This window comes from Vespula vulgaris, chromosome 15 (genome assembly GCF_905475345.1).
Source record: "Vespula vulgaris chromosome 15, iyVesVulg1.1, whole genome shotgun sequence".
NCBI classification, from domain to species: domain Eukaryota; kingdom Metazoa; phylum Arthropoda; class Insecta; order Hymenoptera; family Vespidae; genus Vespula; species Vespula vulgaris.
This window is the reverse complement of record NC_066600.1, coordinates 657,432-679,460: the sequence shown is the minus strand read 5'-3', so window position 1 is coordinate 679,460 and position 22,029 is coordinate 657,432. Positions and strand designations below refer to the sequence as shown.

Genomic DNA, 22,029 nt, shown 5'->3' with positions numbered 1-22,029 from the left:
TAAAGTAAACTAAATTGTATAAATTGTTCAAGATATGTATTATATTGCATTGTCCTTGCTTTAACACTTCGTTCATACTTAAAGTAGAAATATTCTGAGTGATCTTTGATGTTCTCTCGCCGGAATATTGGTCAAAACTGATCCGATAACTGTCGAAGTCAATGAAAAATTCGGTTTTCAAACATTGATCGCGCGATCAAATTTTAACTCTTTTTGAGTTAATTGTAAATATTAATTTTATTTTATTTTATATTTAACGCGTGTATCGTGCTAATAAATATTTAAATAAATATATTATTGCTTAATTGTTAGTTTAATATGTTCTATATATAACGTACTTATATACTGTCTAATATATTGATGTACATATATACTGTCTAATTAATTATAAAATTATCGGTAATATAACTTATTTTAATTTATCCGGACAGTAAGAATGATTTTTGACATTTACTCGTTTAAATGCAAAAAGAAACTGACTTAATATTGATACAGGAAGGAATTGTTTATTCTCACCTGCGAATACGTAATAAGAGATTTGCGATATTCATTTCTTGAAATTCAATTTTTAACTGATTGTCATCTATCAAAATTTAACAAACTTTCTTCTTAATTATTGTTTAAATCACTTACAACTACAAAAATTGAATAGATATAATAATGAAAAGTAGTAATTATTTAAAGTTATTTGTTGGAAAAAAGAGCTAACGTCTTTACTATCATGAATACGAGAATAACCTAACTCTCAATATCATTGACTTACTAATTTTTTTCATAACTTTTGTATGCAATGACTTTAACTTGAATATTCGTACGAGTAAAATTAAATTATTAAATATTAAACGAATGACTCACTAGTTTATAATGTTTTTTGTCTCGTATTTCATCAATATTAAGTAAATTATTTAAATTATCGAAAATATCGTAATACGATCTGTGGAGAATTCAACACATCCGCCTCAATTAGCCAACTACTGCGAATTCAAAATTTTGAAGGATGCGTGTTTGTGTATGTGTTCATAAATATGTGTTTGAAGCTAACCAATGATATGCATTGCACTATGTATATTTGTTCGTTGATTGGCTAGAATTATTTTGACCAATCAGCAAGCAGGAATCGTGCAGATGGCGGCTAGTATCTGCATCGATAAAGTGTAACCTTTCTTATAGTTTCATTTGAAATATTCAAAAAACGCTCGCCTGCTTGATCGTTGATAATTTTGACGCAATTGAAGTGTTTAATTTTTAGAAAATATAATTTTTTAATCAATATTCGTACTGCTTGTGACAGTAAGTAGTAAAAAGATTAATTATTTTAATATAATTCTTTAAAATGTATAACCTTAAACTCTTTTGTATATTATTTATAACATTGTATGATATAATGAATATTGAAATATATTGAAAGTAATAATTTATTTTGTTTTTATTAGGAATTTATTTTAATTAGTTTAAATTAATTGTATAATTTTGAATAATTATTAGATGGAACCAATGACTTTGGGATCACCTGTTAGCAGTCCAGTACAAAATCCATGTAGCCCTGGTGGTACCTCCATGTATCTTCCAAGTTTCCTTTTAGGAGATACAAATATTGTAAGTAATAATTTTTTATATATAATTATAACGTTACTTTTGAATTCTTTTAATAGTAATATAATGTAATTTTCAATTATTAGCCTATCAAAATAGGAGTAACGAGTCCTCAAGATAACAGTATAAGACATTTGAATGCAACCAATTGTAGTATAATGTCACCAGTCTCGCAATATGGCACACCAGAGTATCGTATTAATCGTCAAAAGGCTGTTTTTGGAAATGCTACTACACCAAATACATCTCAAATAGGTGCAGAAAATCAAGCAGGTGGACCGCCAACTCGTGGATTATTTGATGTAATAGAGACTTCGCCGGCTATAACGACTCATAAAGTAACATCAAATCAAAACACACCAAATTTTTATCCTAATCAGTCAAAAATGTTGATGAATTCAACCAACAGTATGTTATTCCCAGATAGTCCATTGAATTTGAATGCTAACGAATCACAAGGACTTTTACAATGGGTCACTGTCTTTGGTTTTCCTCCAAATGCAATTAATACAGTACTTTCTCATATTTCTAGCAAAGTTCGTATAATAGATAAACACCCACCTCCTTTACCAATAAGTAATTGGATACATTTAAAATGTGCATCCGAACAGGAAACGCAAAGAGCATTAGCATGTAATGGTAGTATAGTTTCTGGTTCAATTATGATTGGGGTAATACCGTGTACCGATGAAGCTGTTATTTTGAGTAGTGATAAAGAAAATCGCTCCAAGTTAAATGGAAGTATGAGATCTTTTGCTACTTCTAATAAAATTAATCAAAGTAAAGATCAGAGTACACCGCAATCACCAATTAGAATAAAAAATGCAAGACCTCTTGCAGTTGGATACAGTCAACATTTAAGTTCACAATCTGTACAATCACCAGAAAATGTTCCACAAAAATCTACTGGTTTAGTTTCCAAAGCAATGGAATATATGTTTGGATGGTAATCAAAATGGTTAATACCATGATTGTTTAAGGTACAATTACAATCTAATTTTTATAAAAAAGTGTACATTAATCAAAATAAATACATATTAAAAATATTTACTTAGCTAGGAATAAATATTTTATGATTCATGTTCTCTAATTATTAAATTTTTGTATTGTTATTGCACTATTTTAAAAATTTTTAATTATACATTAAGTAATTGCTGAATAATTTTAGAAAGTAAAAGTAGTATTATTTATAACTTCTCAATGATTCTCTTTTGATATGGTACTGTCTAATCTTATTGTTACATTAAATACACATATTGTGAATAATAGTTAAATCTTATGCTACATGATATATATATATATATTTCTTAAGTATTTTGAAATATATGACAAAACTATTTGTTTATTATCTGTAAAATAGTGATGTATAATTTATGAAAATGATAATTTTGCACTTGTTTCATACTCAGTATGGTATTCTGATTTGTTAGGCTTGCATTAAATTTATAATAAAAATAACGATTTACGATGTATAATGAAACAATTCTAATGTATACAAAGAATTAATATACACATTTTATTCTAAATATATTAATAGATACCGAGTTGTTATTACATATGACATGTTATAAAATTTCAAATCTATTATAGAGTATAATGAAATTTTCTATTTTTTTTTTTTTTTTATTTATAACAAAAAAAAATTACTTAATAATTCAAAGAATTTTATAATTAAAAATCTAATGTTTATGTAATAACAATATTAATATATAATATTCGTCCTCTATAGATACTAATAAATAAAATCTTATTATTTCATCGAAGTACCTATTTTCAATTTATTAGTATTATTTTGGACTTTCAATAGTTGCACTACCCAAGTCAGTCATTTTAGGATATTTTACTTTTTTCTTATCCAGCTCATCTTGGGCCCATAAGATCATTTTTAATAAATTATTTAATCTCGGACTGGTTGATTCTCTATGTTCCATTTTCAATATAGCAGCATTTAGTTCACTAGCAATCTGCATAATTTAATTGTAAATATGTATTAATAATATGAAAAAATTATAACAAAAAAGCAAAATATCTTACTTAGACTATTACCTTTTGTCGATGTGTAGGATGTAGAAGATCGCTAAAAGGACTTTTATGTGGTTCATCAAAAGCCAACAAAGCCAAAGTACGTTCCAATTCACACAATATATTATCATCTGACTCTCCAGCTTCACTAAGCTGATCTTGAGCGAACTGTAATGCTTCTTCGATTCTGCCAGTACGAATTAATTCAATGAGATGTAATTGTTGGAGATGAAAATAGAGATATCTATCATTGTCTAGTAATTCAGGATGTAATTGATTGACCAAATCCGTAGCTTCTTGAATGCGACCATTTTGTATAGCATCTCTAATACGAATTCTATCATCTAACGAACTCAACTCTATTGTCGGGCCAACTCCAGATTCTTGTTGAAATTTTTCAGCTGCTTCTTTAAATCCTTCTAAAAAGGCATAACATGTATTATAAGAAATATAATATAATTAAAAAGAAATTACTCTTTAATAATAGAAAAAAGTACCAGTTACAAGATAATTCATAATCAGATTATTCATAGAGACTCTCTGCATGTGAGATCCTTCTTCAAGTTTAGCGACCCACTCATCTTTAGATATACCATCCTGTTTCTCTGGAAAGCTCATTGTCCTTTGAAGAACATTCATTTAGAGAATAAACCGTTGATAATTTGTAAACGAGTTATTAGTCTTTTAATAGTTTTACAATCTACTCACGTACATATGAATGAAATATAATGTCAGAATAGGTTATTGTATCCCTACAATTATATATACCGTTAATAATTTTGGATTACTCGAGAACACACTTTTCACTTCACTCCGCACGTAAATGACCGGAAAATGTATAAGAACAAAAAAAACAAACAATCTTAATTTGTCTAATTTTTATTACGTTTATCTCATATGAAAACTTTTATTTGGTAACACAACCTATTTTTACGATAATTGATTACAATTTTGTCATTCTACAAAAGAAAACTTAAAACGTTTATACCACTTTGTAACAATCTTTCTCTCGAGTACGTTTAACTGTGTGTACGTGTATATAATGTATTACCTGTCAACATAAAGTTAAAAACATTAGGTACTATATTCAACATACAACATAAATATAATAGAGAAGAATTAGTTACGTTTTATGTAAACCTACATTTATCCTTAGTAACTCTTCAGTCGACCATCAGATGTCGTTGTTGAATGTAGTTTCTAATCATGGCCGACCCGTTGAGTTTGCTTCGACAGTATAATGTCAACAAAAAAGAAATTATTGAACGAGAAAATCAAATTATTTTTGGTGAATTTTCTTGGCCAAAGAACGTAAAGACCAACTATTTAACATACGGGTAAGTTTTTGCAAGAAAATAATCCGATAAATATTTATATGAACTACAGTCTGTCTGATTATCACCATTAAAGGATTAACGTGAATATCGTATAATGCTATATAAAAATAAACAATGTATATAAAGAATACTTCGTTAAATATAGATATCATAAAATTTATGAAATCTTTATCTTTATATCTTATAATGCAATTTACCAAATATTTAAACTTTTATATAATATATTACAAGAATGATCAAAGATAATCCAATGCAGCAATGCTTTATATGTAGTTTAGATTGTATTTTAATGTATTTTATAGTAGCTAAATATTCACAATCATTTTATTATTTTCTAAATTTATTTATAGGTCCGGCAAAGAAGGAACAGCGAAAGAATACTATACTTTAGAGTGCCTCTTATTCTTATTAAAACATGTACAACTTACACATCCTGTATATGTACGACAAGCTGCTGCAGAGAAGGTTCCTGTTGTACGTCGTCCAGATAGAAAGGATCTTTTGGCCTATCTTAATGGAGAAACTGCCACATCAGCCGCCATAGATAAGTCAGCTCCATTAGAGATTCCAACTCAAGTAAAACGTACAGCAGAAGATAGTCTGGAGAGTGGATCTTCTAAGAAACCTCGTTTTGAAGAAACCCATGTTCAAAAAGTTAAAGAACAACTTGCAGCAAGACTCGATGCTCCTAAAGAAGCATCAGTCACAGTTGACAATATTAAGTCTCTTTCAGAGGCTATGTCAGTTGAAAAAATTGCAGCTATTAAAGCTAAACGATTGGCTAAGAAACGTACTACTATTAAAGAAAATGACGATATTGGCATGGGTTCGGATTTACGTGTTATTCTTGATATGGATGTAGACGATACAAAAGATATAGTTTCGAGAGAGAGACAATGGCGAACACGCGCAACAATTTTACAGAGTAGCGGTAAAATATTTGCAAAGAATATATTTGCGATTCTCCAAAGTATTAAAGCTCGTGAAGAAGGAAGACAAAAGGGTCCTGCTGTTCCTACGCCAATGGTTACTCCGCGTTCTACTCCTATGAGACCGTTACCACAACCGGCTGTTTATAATCGATATGACCAAGAAAGGTTTATTAGACAGAAAGAAGAAACTGAAGGATTTAAAATCGATACTATGGGCACTTATCATGGAATGACATTAAAGTCTGTAACAGAGGGTACTAATCCAGCAGTAAGAAAACCACAAACCAATCCATCCACGACTCCAACTTCTGGATTATTACCAACATCTGCTGCTAAGCTTACGCCTCAACAGGCTGCACAAAATAAAAGACCTAGTAGAACTCCTATCATCATTATTCCTAGTGCAAATACTTCTTTGATTACAATGTATAATGCAAAGGATATTCTTCAAGATCTGAAGTATGTGAGTAATGAAGATAAAAGAGCTCAAGGTTGTAAACGAGAGAATGAAGTTCTTTTACAACGTCGCAAAGAAGGTGGCTTGACGGTACCATATCGCATCGTGGATAATCCACAAAAATTAACAAATGCAGATTGGGAAAGAGTTGTAGCAGTATTCGTTATGGGACCAGCATGGCAATTTAAAGGTTGGCCATTCGATGGTAATCCAGTTGAGATATTCTCGAAAAGTATGTATCATTAATTATTTCGTTTAAAAAAAAAAGTTTGCAATGTTTTATTTTTATATGATTAAAAAAACAATCGTTCTTTTACAGTTTGTGCATTTCATTTGAAGTATGATGAAATGAGACTGGATGCAAATGTTGCACGTTGGGCTGTTACAGTAATTGAATTAAGCAGGACAAAAAGGCATTTAGATAGAGCTGCATTAATGATATTTTGGGAACACTTGGATAAGTAAATATTTTTTTTTTTATTTGATTTTTGCATGTAGTCATGTGATATATATATATAACTAAATTTATGACTTATATTTTTACAGGCACATGATAAAAAATAAGCCTCATTTACGATTTTAATCGATATGACTGCTAAAAAAAATAGTTGTCGATGATAGGCAACTATTATAAAATTCGCATTTTGGGTACTTTTCGTAAAAGCGAGTTGTATATAGAATATAAAAAAAATAAAAAATCTTTGTATATATATTTGCAAGATAGTATAGCATATATTCTCTTTCGAAACAGGAGTTATGTATATTAGAATTTGAGTCTGCAAATTTCATTATTGCTTAAAAAAGAAAGAACACATGCCTTGTACGGATATAAAATTTTTAAACATATCCAAATGGATGAGTATTATTACTAATACACATAGTGAACAGAATTTACAAAGACAATTGTATGTACTGCCTTTTCAAATAATTTGGCAGATCGAGATATTGATTTTTTTCATTTAATATGTGTATATACGTGTGGATGTGTGGATGTATGTATGTGTGTATATATATATATATATATATATATATATATATATATATAATTTATATATATATTATATATATATATATTAAATAAAATACACATACAAAATGAATTATCATAGGCTCGTGATATTAATATAAACGCATGTGCCTATCGTTAAGTAATACGTTTTATTAAAAGCAGACTATATATATACGCCTATACGTATATAACAAAAAGGAAATGTGTAATATGGTTTAATGTAAAATGTTTGGTATAATAACGTACGCGAACCAAAAGTGTTATTCAACAGTGTTACGGTGAAAAAAAGAAGTTTATTAAAAAGCCAAATAAATAAAATCTTGTATATGTCACGTAATGCATTTAAAAGCTATATATTCGTTTAAATTATTCTATCAATTTCTCTATTCAATTTTTATTGATCGTAAAAACAACAAAAACTCACCAATACGTATACATATACACGTACATACAAAAGGATTTACGTTTCTTATCACCACAGTGTCAAGTTTCAACGTGTATTTAGTAATTCGAAGCACGATGGATCACGAATTCCCAAGGGGTAGAGGGATCACTGTATTTTCTGTTCCTAAAAGTGAAGCCAAAGTAAATCCCTTCGGGGCATCGACTCTCGTGTTCAACCGATGCCGATTCTGTTTATATAGAAAATCGAATCTTTCTAACTCGGTTACAGAATCCCTATTACTTGGTAGAACCCATTGGTTTTTCTCACGGAAACTGATAATAATATAGTACGGTTTAAAAGTACATATTCCTTTTAGGAAAAAAAAACAGTAAAAATTTTTCAAGCAACTTTAACTAAATTACATCATACAACAACGAAAAGTATTTAGTGAAAATGTTAAAAGTACATATATGCAACGACGAAGTGTCATGAGTAGTAAAAAAAAAAAAAAAAAAAAAAAAATTCGATGGTCATCAGTTTGATCAATCTGTATTTTATTTTACGCTTCACGATCAAAGGTCAATCGTTGGAGTGTATCGTAATAAGTGATGCATGCTTTACTACGCTCGAATTGACTTAACTGTTGCGTTGAACTTTGAAGACGAACCTTTTCTGTTGAGAAAAAATTACCTTATCGATTCGTAAGATTTGTTAAATCCTATACGATGTGTGTGTGTATCTCTGTATGTGTGTGTGTGTGTATTTCATGCACAACGAACCGAGAACATTAAAGATTTGTATAGCTCGTTATATACAGGTGTGTGACATTTAATACGATTTCGAGCGGAAGGATAAAAAGAACGGTTTTTTTTTTCTTTCTTTTTTTTAATAACGATTACGAAATAAGTTTAGGTGCAACTAAAAATAAGCTGATTTATTTATTTTTTTTTTTTTAATTTTACAAGAAGGAAATCAAATGTTTACAAGGGAGAGATAAAAAGAGAGAGAGAGAGAAGGAGAGAATATTACACATATATTACGTTATTAAAAAATACGTTACAAAGATAAAAGTTCTTTGTATTAAATTTAAAGAATTTCTTAGTTTATTTGTTAAGTTTTAGAACATAGATATAGAAGAAAGTTGCCAAATTTATGACGATCAATTTCTTTTTTTTTTTAATATAAATAATACTTAACAACAACAATAAATATATATTAAAAATTTAACATATCAGATATCTTTAAAAAACCGTCTGACAATCTTTGATATTAATTTTCATAAAAATTCTTACAAAATAAATGGATATAACTCAAAATATTTTAAAGTATGATAAAATTTTGGCAATTCTCTTCTATCATAACTAATAACGTTAAAATGGAGAAACGAATCAGAGTATATTATAGGAGCACTGAGTGCAATTTGGTAGGACACAAGGAATACCAGGAAATACAGGTGGTAAATGTAAAGTAGCTGATCTAGGTGGTGCGAGCTGATCAGCAAGATGATCGGCAAGGCGATCGGTAACTTGAGCATAAACACGATCTCTAAGTTGTTGTTGCATGCTGGAAGCAAAGTAATCGTTGTATCGAACGGTTAGGGCAACGGTTTCTCGATCATAAGAAATTGGTAGAGTCGAAGGATCTGATGAATCGGAGTGATGTATGATCGATGTGGGATAGGTTGCTGGTCCTGTGTTTGGACTGATATTTTTGGAAAGATGTTCAGGTAGGACGTTGAGAAGTCGGTAAGCATCCTCAAGATAAAAATTTCTGGTAAAATTCGAGGAAGTCGGAGGAAAGTGATTATTGGTCGATAGATCTATATCATTTGTCGGTCTTTCTCGATCCAATGCAACTTGTGTTTGAGGTGGTCTAAAGGCTGACGTTGGAACCTCAGCACTCGACACAGAGCCAATCCCAAAACTTTCACTAGCGAAATACTCGATTGCCTTTAACAGATCTTGACCACATCGTTGGAGAACCAATTGTAAGACTGATAATTTAGTTCTAGGAAAGAGACGAGCCAGAGTCTCGATCGATCTTCGAGATACCGATACTTCTTTGTCCATTGATCCATTTATTACTCCTTTCATTGATCTCGTTCCCTCGTCAGTCGAATTCTGAAGAAGAAAATATCTTCTTCCTGGTATATGATAGCGATAGAACCAGGGCTTCCCAAATTTTTATAGGCCGAGAGCCACTTTCAAATACGATAATTTTTCGCGATCTACTCTTCCGTAATGAATTCTGACATATCTGACGAACATTTCAAGATACTCTCATATTTTAATATTTTAATACAACTCACCAATTGGTCGCGACCCACACTTTGGGAATCTCTGTGATAAAAAAAATATGACTGACCTAGTCTTTCTCATTTCTATTTAACTTACCCTCTTCGTTGAATCATCCAATGGAGAATCGACTTTTCGAGGACTCATATCCTTATCCTTTTCTTCTTCTTGACTGGATATTCCTTTTGGTTCGGTCACAGCCATCCCAAATATTTTCCCTGCTGGAAGTCGGTTCAGTTTTTCACCTGTAGCTACTTTCGCCATCCTCAAGGCTATTGCATCTTCGGCAGCTTGTTGTCTCTTCAAAGCGACCTTGTATTCGATACATTTTAATCGTAACTTTTTCTTCTCGTTCTCCTTTTCTTACTTCTCGTTTTCTCTCTTTTTTTCCCCCTTTCGTTAAAACAACTTTCGGAAATATCGAATCGAGTTCGCAAGCTAATTCATTTTCTTTTCTTTATAAACTGATTCATCGTTTACTCGATACTCTACATATGTATGTCTTTTATTATTAGCATTCAACGTACTAATGTGTCTACATGCGTATGGACGCATTTGGCACGCGTTATTTCAAGCTGGACCACCCACTAGATTCTTTTTTCGTCTTTTACAGAGATATCTACGTTATCGGCAACATTAGATCAACTTTCGATTATCTTCGGTTTATTAACACGAATTTATTATACTATTAGATATATAAAATAAAGGGTTTATTTTTCTCTTTTTATCGGGTAGTTTCTTTTTAAAATACATTTTCGCATCCCTTGGTGTATATTTGATTACAGATTCACAGCTATCACTACTACTTTTACACAGTTATGAGAGTTTATCTCGAGAAGATCGAACGCCTTGATATATGTAGGTGTGTATGTATATATATATATATATATATATATATATATATATATATATATATATATACATCTATATAGTAGGGACAGGATCGAGTGTCATAATGCCTATGCAAACAGAAATGAAATGCTACACCGCGGGTTAATGGATTTCATTTTCATCTTTCTCTTTTCTTTTTTTTTCATGTGACGTTAAAAGAGAGACCAAAAAAGAAAATAACAATGTTTCATCATCCTCATGCACAAAGACTAATAATAATAATAATATTAATAATATAAAAATTACCTGAGCAGCCATAACTCGTTGACGTTCAGCTATGAGGGAACATTTTGGACAGAGACATTCCCTGTAACGACATTCTCGTTTGTGTCCTCTTAACCAGGATATTAAACCGTGATTTCTACAACGCGCACATTTTGGTCTTCTTTGTTTACTTTGTTCCTCATTAGCCTCGTTTGTTGATTTGTTTTTACTCTTTGTACGCAGCATCGATGTAAGTTGTTATTCTTGAAAATCAGTCTTTTATATTAATTGATTCTTCACGCGTGACAAGGGACGAACACAACATTTAGTAATATCTTTTACACACACGTTTCATTTCGTTATATTAAAAAAAAATGTTCACTGATGATTATATAGTAAAAGAACAAAAAACGAAAGAAATATAATACAAAGCGTTAGATATAATATTTCAGATACGAGAATGTTCGTAAAAACGTCCACGTGATTCGTTGATGAACAAAATTTAAATAAGCAAAGAAAAACGCGTTTCCAATGATCAATGATCTTCTACAATCGTTAATCACAGACTGAAGAACTTTCTCAGCGGATAACAAGGAAGAAGATCTCCAAGCTAATCTCCGAGATTTAGTTTCTTCCGCAAGAAACAGACGATTGGCTAAGAGGGATGTACAGGGTGTCGACTTGGGTGCGATTCCAGCATCCCTTAAAGCAAGAAGGGGATATAGGGGGAGGGTAAAAAGACAAACATCAGCCGGACCAGCCTTTCTTCCCGATTGGTCCCGTTTTGTTTACTTTACTTGCCACTCCCACCGATCGGGAACTTACTCGAGTATACGTACTCGACTTTCGAGTATGTGTTATTATCGTTCGTCCTGCAGAGAACAGGAAGTGAGTCTCGATCTATAGTAGCACATATATGTATATGTAGGTATATAAAAGAGATCTTTTACTTATTCGTAACACGTACGTTATATACGTATAATAATCGATAAAACGTTAAACACATCGGCATAAGATTTTAATACGAACTTTTATCCACCGAGAAAAGCATATTATGTATAATTCATGAACCGATTGAAACTTGTTGCTCCAAAAGTATAAGAACGTCTCTAGAAGGAGTACTAAACCTAGAAAATATAGATATGTATAATGTTTGCATGCGACCTATACTCATATATGAGCCGGTGATTATGAAAGTGATCAGAGTCATTTGAGATATTACGCAAAACAAATACATATATTTCTCTATATAACACAATCTACTATTTACCCTATCCGAGTCGATTTTTTTAATATTAAGGTTTAAAAAAAAAAATAAAAGATCAACCCGAGAACTTTCAAATCGAAATGGATAGAAAGGAAAGAAAAGGAGGGGTATGCTAACAAGTACAAAACGATATCTTACTGCCAAGAATCAAGATCGTTTAATTCGCATTTCACCTTGTTTTTCTTTTTTTTTTTTTTTCACGAATACAGAATTCGTAGCTGGGTTTTGAACGAGATTCGATTGGAATAATAGAATGAATGAACCATCGCAAATATTAAACCGGTCACATTCGAGCGTATTCGCGTCGCACTTATTTATAGATTATATTAAACATTCTTGTGCCGTACTAAGTGCATTCTCACGAGTCTATAGACGCAGCCATGATATGTAATTCCTTCGTTAGATCCATCCGGGCACTTACGAACGATCGGAAAAGATCGAAAGCCATATTTATGCGGAACTTTCGTATTTTCTCGCCATTTTGTTTTTGTTTTCTTCTTCGTCTTTCCATCTCTCTCCCTCTCTCTTTCTCTCTCTCTCTCTCTCTCTCTCAAACACACGCACACGCACACGCGCTATTATCAATACTATACTACCTTAAGAGGTTCGCATAAATATTCGTTATTTTAATCTCTCCTTTTTTGTAGATTGATAGATAGATCTTCCAGGAAGCAATTCGTAATAATCATCGTTTTTATGTCTATGTATTTATGTACAATGAGTCATAGAAATATTTGAGAAAACGAAGTTTGAAATTTTTTGTTAAAAAATTTGAAAATTGTCTGTAATAATTATTAAGAAATTAGTGCGTACGAAATATATTTATAAGAATTTGAATAAAAAAAATGATTTTATGTCGTAGCATGTTATTGTATGCGTCTATTGGATACGTAAACATCAAAATCGACCGATCGTAGAGCGAGTTACGTTTATTCAAAGATTAATATCGTAATAAAATGACGAGTTTTACGATATACGTATAATAACAATTTTATAAATCTTTATACAAGTGTAATTCGCTTCAGGATAGGTGAATTTTGATGACAGATCTTTGTAGGATATGCACATATAAGAACAATCAAATGTACAAAATGTAGATATATATTAGTGTTTTTTTTGTGTTTTTTTTTTTATAAAAGTACTTGATAAAAAATTGAAAAAATTCTCATTTAGTATTTTTTTATTCATGCTACGACGAAAAACCATCTTTCTCTTTGTTCTTTTTCTTTTCTTTTTTCTTTTTCTATTTTTTTTTTCTTTTTTCTTTTTTCTTTTTAATTCTTCATACATACTTTTTATATACACAACACACTAATTTTTTTGTATATGTATCTATTTTAAAATTTAAAGTACTTGACCTATAATAACAAAAAATTCTCGTCAAATTTAAAAAAAAAATGTTGAAATATTTCTCTAACTCGTTGTATTGTTTTAATGTGAGCTAACGAAGATACGGATCGAGAGAGGATTTATTTTATGTAAATCGATCTTTTACTTAACGGCAAAGAGCTTAAGATCTAAGAAAATGTTATCAATGAATTGATACGAATGTGGCACGAACGACCATTTTGTTTTGTTGTTGTTGTCATTGTTGTTGTTGTATCGTTCGGAAAAAGTCGTTCTTCGAAGGCGACAAATTACATTTATTTTGTCGAATAATTATAATACATTCTTTGCACTCGCGTATTGTCAAAAATGTCGACCTTTACATAAAACGATCGAGTAGGACGATTATGTTTATTTTCGATTTTCGTAGATATGGTCAAACGATATGGTCCATACGTGTGTAATTTGTACTGAGTTTATAGTGTTCACTTCTCAAAATTCATGTTCATTCTTAATTAAAGAACTTCGAAAAACGACCGTACCGAATTTTTATTTTATTTATTTATTTTATTTCTTTTTTTTTCTTTTTTTTTCTTTTTTACTTATGTGTACTTGGAATCGGTTACAGGTACATACATGTATTTCGAAATAATGTGATATTGGGCTCGTTAAAAAGACGAATAAAAAATAACAGTACAATATTAACATTCGTATAAATAGCGTCAATCGGATAAAAATCATTGTAGATGTTTCATTCATTTATTTATTTATTTATTTATTTATTTATGTATTATTTTGTTGTGTGTATCTCTTGGTCGTAAGTGCCTATCCTTTTTATTTATCTTGTCTTCTCTTCCTTTTTATCTATTTCTTTTTTATTTCTCTTTTATATATATATATTTTTTTTTTGTTAATAGCATACTATATATATGTTACGTAGAAGCGGTATAATGAAAATTCTTTCTATTTTTTCGATGTGCTCGAGCGAATGATAAGAATATCGAAAGAGTATGAATTCGTTCATACACTCGACGGAAGCAGAACGCGTATATTATGTTAGTTTTGCGTATTTCGATCTCTCTCATCCGAATGATAGTAATAATAGGAATAATCATTGTTCTTTTTGTCAGGATTGATAAAGGTTACGTTGGATCTTTGATAATAGTTGTATTTCTTTTTTTGTCTTTCTTTTTTTACGGAAATGAGTCTCTTCGATACTTGCTTTCTTGCACGAAGGCAGTTCGAGCTTACGCACATATTTTTTTTATCATTAATTAATTATAATAATATGAACAAATGAATAATAACAATCTTTAAATAATTAAACGAATAATTATTCAATTACAAGATTTGAATTTCACTCGTTTATAAAAAAAGTTCCATCGAATTTATGAAAATAAAAAAAAATTCAAAGATAAACATTCGAGAAAGAAAATGAATAAACGAGTAGGTCATTGAATAAATAATAAGTATGTGACTACAAAGTTATATAAGATATAAAGAGTTAATTTCATTAAAATTAATCGAATTAATTAATTTTAAAGGTGAAAATTATACAAATAAAAATTCTGGACTGCCTTCACGTTACATTTTGCCGCATAATATTCGTATCTCTCTCTCTCTCTTTCTCTCTCTCTCTCTCTCTCTCTCTCTCTCTCTCTCTCTCTCTCTCTCTCTCTCTCTCCTGCTTTCATACCAATTGGCCCCGAAATATCAGAGGACATGATTGTCCTATTCTCTTTCTCTCTCTCCTATACTTTTTTATTCTTTTTCTCATATTTTTTTCCACGCTACTGCGACGCTTTTTCGATATCGTAACCTCTTCTTCTCCCTTATTTTGTTTTTCTCTCGCGAATCCAAGGGTTTCGAGGGTCGATTTCATAAAAGACTAAATTTCTTTTTTGGCTAGATCACTATATATACATACATATATATATATGTATGTATATCCTTTACACTCTCATGCACTTCTATATGCACAGATGAGACTAAAAATAACTATAAATCTCTAAAAAACCGACCAATATATATCAAGAGAAATAATAAATCAACTAACTTATTCGAAGTTATTTCGCAAAAATTTTTGCAAGTATCATTTATTTTATTATTATTATTATTATTATTATTACTATTATTATTATTATTATTATTATTATTATTATTATTATTATTATTATTATTATTGTTACTGTTAATATTATTATTGTTATTATTCTTATTATTATTATTATTTTTATTATTTGGTCGGTTTTTTCGAAATATCGCGATTGCTATAACTGTACATACAAACAGGTCCAAGAACAAAGGACGCAAAAGATATAAAGCGTCTGTTTCTACCTTACACATCTATTCTCTTTTTACTGGAATATAGAAAAAATCTTATTTACAATTTACAGCTAAGAAATTGATTGAACTAACGTGTGTGTGTATGTGTGCGTGTGTCTATGTATACCGTACTATATAATATATACATACAGATACTATACGAGCCGTATATACACGCATCATCATGTGCGTATCTATATATTTACGTACTTAGAGAGGACGAATAAGGATAATGAAAGAGATAGAGAGAGAAAGAGAAAAAGAGAGAGAGAGAGAAAGAGATAAGAAAAGAATAGCATTTATCTTTGTTTCTTTTTCTTCAATAATCGTAAAACTTGCAATATATAACGAAAACTTAAAATAGAACTAGAAAGTCCTTTAAAAATTCAAACGCTCTCTTTTCTTTTGTTCTCGTCTAACTATAAGAAAATTATTTTCTAAAACAGATGTGAAACCGGCCCCCGTTTGCACCATTACACGTTAAGCCTTTCGTATTTATCGACCTATACGCCTGGCCACATATTCAACAGTAATATAAGATATGTATTCTTTTGTCAGCTCACATCGTTTATACTTAACATCGTCTCGGAAATACTCCATCGTCTATCGAGTGTGTATGTGTGTGTGTTTCTGTATGTCTGTGTGTATTAGATAGTACAGAGTGTACATAGTACGTAACACATGTAATATATATATATATACAGTACAGTATATAGTATAGTATAGTATAGTATATATAGTACAAAGTATACAGTATAGTATATACAGTACAAAGTATACGGTATAATATAGTATACATTATATCGTATAATATAGTATATATATATACACACTCTATATCGTCTGTTATAACACATGTACTATATATACATATATATATATATATATATATATATATATATATATATATAAAATAAAAAAATGAATAATGTAGCGATTTCCTCAATCCGATCGATTCAACTTCGATTAATATCGATAATCTATGTAATGCTTTATCATGTATCTCACGTGCGAAATAATGGACAAAAACGTTTGCATCGACATCCTTCGAGCTATCTTATAAATTACTATCGTACACGTTCAATACCAAGGACGAGTGGAGAAAGAAGAACGTTTCGGAGTACAACTATAATTCGTTGAACGGTCGATATTCTTTCGAGACTTGTGTCTAATCTTTAACGATTTTAATAAGATCGATCGTCACCTAAGGATAATTTTTTTAAGTTTCATCGTTATTAATTATTAATTAATTAATTAATTAATTTATTTATTTATTATTATTCTTATTGTTATTATTATTACTACTATCATTATTATTATTATTAGTTATAATTAATTATTATTATTAATACAAGTGTGGGCGAGTGTAAAATGAACGGCCTACGATAATAATAAATAACGATAATCGGCCATAGCCCATGGATATTGTCGATAACGGTATACGCCGTCGGGCCAACTTTCGACCGGTTACTTTGTGTTTCTTTCTAACTCTATCTTTTATCTATATATCACTCTCGTAATATCGTCCACTCGTCCTGAGATAAATGAAAATCTCTTGTTTTAACTTACGATCTATCGGAAAGCATTTAATGTCGATTTCTACGAGACTGTTTTTTTTTTCTTTCTTTCTTTCTTTCTATCTGTCTACTTTTTTTACAATATTTGTTATTTTATTTCATTTCATTTTATTTTATTTATCCTTTTTTCTGAACGGAACAAAAATACACACTATCGTAAAATAAAATGGCGCGAACACTCGACGAAGTACAAATTCGTCAATCTTCGATTCGATCTAATTGTAAAACTACGCGTATTTTTTGAACGTAAATATATATTTGGTATGAAAAAACGAACAAAGCGAATTCTTAATTTTTTTGTTTTTACTTTGAAAAAATCTAACTTTTTATAATCGTGTCTCTTTCTCTTTTTTTCTTCTCTTTTTCTCTCTCTTTCTTTCTATCTCGTTCGCGCATGTGCATTCTTTACGATTTTCTTTGCCAAGAGAAAATCCGTCACCCACGTTCTCTCGTCAAACTCACGATAAATGTCAAGGTGACAGCTACGAGAGATCTATTTTTACAGATAAAAAATAATAACCTACGAAGCGCGGTTCGATCGTGCATAAAATCGACGAAAGATATATATCTCTTTCGTTAACCATCGCGTTGCTTACTTCTCTAATCATTTTTTCAAACTCGATCTGTACATTTTTTCTAATAGGACAATCCATAGAGGAAATAAAGATAAAAATGATGATAATGGTCATACGACAATGATCATGGATGACAACGACGACGACGACGACGACGACGACGACGACGACGACGACGATGATGATGATGATGATGATGATAATGATCCTTTCGTCGAGCGTTCGCGTTTCTCGTCGCATCGAATGTATATGTATATACGTACGTATGTATATATGTATGTATTTACGATGAATATGTATGTACCATATATAGTACTTATCACGAAAAAACACGTAAAACAGCAACCATAGAAAAACATATTTTCGCACGTAATTCTAATGATCACAACAGTTTCGACGGCGATTAAATAACTCGTGTCACGATTTCCTTATAGCGACGACGCGACGCGTATGCGTCTCTCCTTCGTCGCGTCAGGTACATACGTTCATTCTAACGTGCACGTTGAGTATGTATGCTTGTATATATTTATTTATGTATGTATATATGTATGTATATATGTATGTATGTGTATTTATGTATGTATGTAGGATGCATGTATGTATATATGTACACGTGCATATTCCCGCGAAACATCCCTCTTTCCTTTTTATTATATTTTTAACGTGACGGATAATAAATTCTAAGTAGCATCGTTACAAAAATCTTACAACTATTCAACAAAAAGCAATCTCGTTAACAACTCTTATCTATTTTGTTAAATCCCCCTCGTTTCCAGTCGTATGTTATATTTGTTCTCTCTTTCCTCTCTTCTTTCATCGACTCAGTCTTTCATCATGTTTCATCATCATCTCTCTCTCTCTCTCTCTCTCTCTCTCTCTCTCTCTCTCTCTCTCTCTCTCTCTCTCCCTCTCTTTCTCTCTCTCTCTCTCTCTCTCTCTCTCTCTCTCTGTCTCTCTCTCTCTCTATCTCTCTCTCTTTCCCTCTTTCTTTTCGATTTTTTTATTTTGTATAAAAGAAGAAGCAAGAAGAAATTGAAGAAGAAGAAAAAGGGGAAATGTGTGTCTTTTCTATGCTCGCATTATCACGCAGGGATATTGATAATCATATAGAAAATGTCGATTTGCATTATCGACGGAGGTACTAAGTTTATTTTTATAATTGTGTCCCTTACGATTATTAAGCTCGTATTAGATTTCGGTTTGAGATTTCTGGATTATATGGAAATGAAGGGATAATAATCTTCGAATAGACAATGAGAAAGAGAGAGAGAAAGAGAGATAGAGTATTGATAATGGGAACGAGAAAGAGAGAAAGAGAGGAAGAGAGGATAGAAGAGAGATAGACGTCGCATTGGTCGATTAAAAATGTTTTGTGCAAAATCCGATATCGTCTGGTGGAAGAAAGTTAATACTAAAATGGATCGACGACTCGTTATCCCCGAAGATAATTCACTCTCTATCGCGTTAAAGATGAAATTGTCGTGGTAAAATGAGAGAGAAAAGAGAGGATGATGATGATGATGATGATGATGATGACGATGACGATGACGATGACGATGACGATGACGATGACGATGACGATGATGATGATGATGATGACGACGATGATGATGATAGAACGTCGATTATGATGATTGTTCGGCATGGAGTCGTTGGGACCGAGTAAAATTTTATAGAGAATTGAGAATAAAAATGAATAACGAGATTACATGACCTCGCATTTCTCCTTCAGGCTTATCGCATTGTGACTTTCTACCGGCTGCAACGAGACGGAGCGATTCTTCTCGAGAGTAAGAAGATCCCGGAAGAGCGCGTTAACGTTGTGATTAGTCTTCGCGGATGTCTCCAAGAAACCACAGCCCCAATTGGCTGCTTCCGCTGCGCCTTCGCTCATCGAAACTTCGCGTACGGAAGGACTCTCGTCACATTTATTACCAACCTGTTCGAGAGAAGTAAGAAATGCAAATCGAAAGAGAATCCATCAGGAATGATCGTGAACTGGCAAGTAAGTAGCAGATACATATTAACCACTTGCGCTAGGACATAAGATACTATACAGGTCGATTATTCTTTAGCGAAAATGTGAACAATGATGCGTACCACGTCGTTTGTCATCGATAAGATTTCGAGCATAGATCAGTTCGGAAATATCGGATAGTTGAATAACGTAAAAATTATTTCAATAATATCAGTTCGTTGTAAATTATTAAACTGGACGCGTTCGTTACACGCGCCTCCTGAGATATTGCTGCCAGCAGCGCGAGTGGTTAAGTTTATGCTCTGCAAATGAATTGAAATTCTTTACGGGGAAACAGAAAAAAAAATAACGAAAACAAAACTATAGACTCTTACCAGCATTATCGGTATCTGTGAGATTTCTTGACCCTTCAGCTCCCTTATCACAGCCCAGATCGGTCGTAGCTCCTCGAAACTTTGCCGTGAGCATACCGAATATACCAGGATGAAGGCGTGACCCTTACTTATGGAGAGTCGTTGCATCGCGGGAAACTGATGGGAGCCGGTTGTGTCCGTAATTTGAAGCGTGCATATGTTTTTGTTGCAGCTTATCACCTAGAAATGATTTTTTTTATACGAAACTCTCGCAAGGCCTTCTCTGGCTCCCTCAATTTTTGGGGACATTCTCACACGCTTCTCGTCGCGTGCACAGCACGAATCCCACCAGTGTCCTCGCGATACTTAAGGACGAAGCTTTCTTTTTATCTTTTCTTTTTGATCATTGCAGACCATCCCTGATAAACGCGAATAATAGAAACGAAAGAAGAAAAAGAGAGAAAAGAGAATATACAAATAAAAAATAAATCACTTCGGAAAGTGATCTAGCCGGCTGACTAATAACTGTATATACTACTGTCGATTATACTACATACTATTACTACACACTATTACTATACTACTACTACTCTTCGTACTAATTCTATTTTTATCGTATCACTAAAAAGATATAAACAAAAGTTTTTAATAGAACCTACCACTATCTATCGATAATCTCTTATAATATCGAATCTCATTGAATAACAAAATCAAAGATGCAATTATCTCAAAACATCGAATTCGATTAACATCGTTTCGTCATTGAATATCAACATTGATATCTACATATAATTCTAAACGAAACAAGAGAGGAAAGAAAAAATAACGACGAGAAAAAAAAGGAAAGAAAATACGTAAACGCAGAAAGAATGGATAAGGACCGCGTGCGATGCACGGCGAATCATGCACAGAAGAAACGTCGCTGCAAGTAACGTTGCGTTGCGTTACGTTGCGTTGCGCGTTGCGGTGCGCCAAAGGATTAAAGGAAGGAAGGAAGAAAGGAAAGAAGGAAAGAAAAAGAAAGGAAGGATGGAAAGATGGAAGGACTGGTAAAAAAACCAATCGGAAACGATGTCGATTATACTTTACGTACTTACCTGTCTATAAGTATCCTCGATGGTTGGTATATAGGACTCACGAAAGGTTCCTTTCACGAAGCGCAGGACGAGAGAACTTTTGCCAACGCCACCCGCCCCAAACACGACGACACGATAGTCGTTGCTCTGCTCCGGCATCCTGACATCTGCCGTCCCGATGATATAAACCCCCGTCTTTCGGGGTCCCCTTTCCACGTTTAGGAGTGACTCGAAACCTCCTCGTCGGCCGACCTACCGCACACACGACGACCTAACGTCAGATGGATGAAGGAGTTGCGTTGGGGGTGAGAGAAAAAGAGACAGAGAGAGAGAAAGAAAGAGAGAGAGAGAGAGAGACAAACAGACAGACAGAAAGAGGGAGGCAACCCCTACTACTACTACCACCACCACTACTACCACCACCACCA

At 32.0% G+C, this 22,029-nt stretch overlaps 5 protein-coding genes across 6 annotated transcripts; 2 read left to right on the top strand and 3 right to left on the bottom strand.

Moving 5' to 3' along the window:
• The first annotated feature begins 1,135 nt into the window (after positions 1-1,135).
• LOC127069396 (nucleoporin NUP35) lies at positions 1,136-2,639 on the top strand. The gene is made up of 3 exons (XM_051006372.1): positions 1,136-1,290; positions 1,486-1,596; positions 1,680-2,639. Exons 2-3 carry the CDS (start codon positions 1,486-1,488, stop codon positions 2,541-2,543), a joined length of 975 nt encoding a protein of 324 aa, XP_050862329.1. The 5' UTR covers positions 1,136-1,290; the 3' UTR covers positions 2,544-2,639.
• A 597-nt stretch (positions 2,640-3,236) lies between these two features.
• LOC127069401 (glucose-induced degradation protein 8 homolog) lies at positions 3,237-4,673 on the bottom strand. 2 transcript variants are annotated; one of them, XM_051006385.1, is made up of 4 exons: positions 4,324-4,673; positions 4,113-4,237; positions 3,640-4,034; positions 3,237-3,557 (listed from the first exon to the last, which is right to left on the bottom strand). In XM_051006385.1, exons 2-4 carry the CDS (start codon positions 4,231-4,233, stop codon positions 3,381-3,383), a joined length of 693 nt encoding a protein of 230 aa, XP_050862342.1. In that variant the 5' UTR covers positions 4,234-4,237; positions 4,324-4,673; the 3' UTR covers positions 3,237-3,380. The 2 variants fall into 2 exon arrangements, with proteins under 2 accessions (XP_050862342.1, XP_050862341.1); XM_051006384.1 differs by having other exon boundaries at positions 4,328-4,672.
• Positions 4,674-4,789: 116 nt separating this feature from the next.
• On the top strand, positions 4,790-7,702 carry LOC127069390 (parafibromin). Its single transcript, XM_051006359.1, has 4 exons — positions 4,790-4,952; positions 5,303-6,573; positions 6,661-6,802; positions 6,888-7,702. The coding sequence occupies exons 1-4, from the start codon at positions 4,822-4,824 to the stop codon at positions 6,922-6,924; spliced, it is 1,581 nt and encodes a 526-aa protein (XP_050862316.1). The 5' UTR covers positions 4,790-4,821; the 3' UTR covers positions 6,925-7,702.
• Positions 7,703-8,899: 1,197 nt separating this feature from the next.
• On the bottom strand, positions 8,900-12,120 carry LOC127069394 (doublesex- and mab-3-related transcription factor A2-like). The gene is made up of 3 exons (XM_051006368.1): positions 11,167-12,120; positions 10,129-10,341; positions 8,900-9,855 (listed from the first exon to the last, which is right to left on the bottom strand). Exons 1-3 carry the CDS (start codon positions 11,368-11,370, stop codon positions 9,124-9,126), a joined length of 1,149 nt encoding a protein of 382 aa, XP_050862325.1. The 5' UTR covers positions 11,371-12,120; the 3' UTR covers positions 8,900-9,123.
• A 405-nt stretch (positions 12,121-12,525) lies between these two features.
• LOC127069402 (GTP-binding protein Di-Ras2) lies at positions 12,526-21,766 on the bottom strand. Its single transcript, XM_051006386.1, has 3 exons — positions 21,623-21,766; positions 20,547-20,765; positions 12,526-20,133 (listed from the first exon to the last, which is right to left on the bottom strand). Exons 1-3 carry the CDS (start codon positions 21,758-21,760, stop codon positions 19,900-19,902), a joined length of 591 nt encoding a protein of 196 aa, XP_050862343.1. The 5' UTR covers positions 21,761-21,766; the 3' UTR covers positions 12,526-19,899.
• Positions 21,767-22,029: the final 263 nt, after the last annotated feature.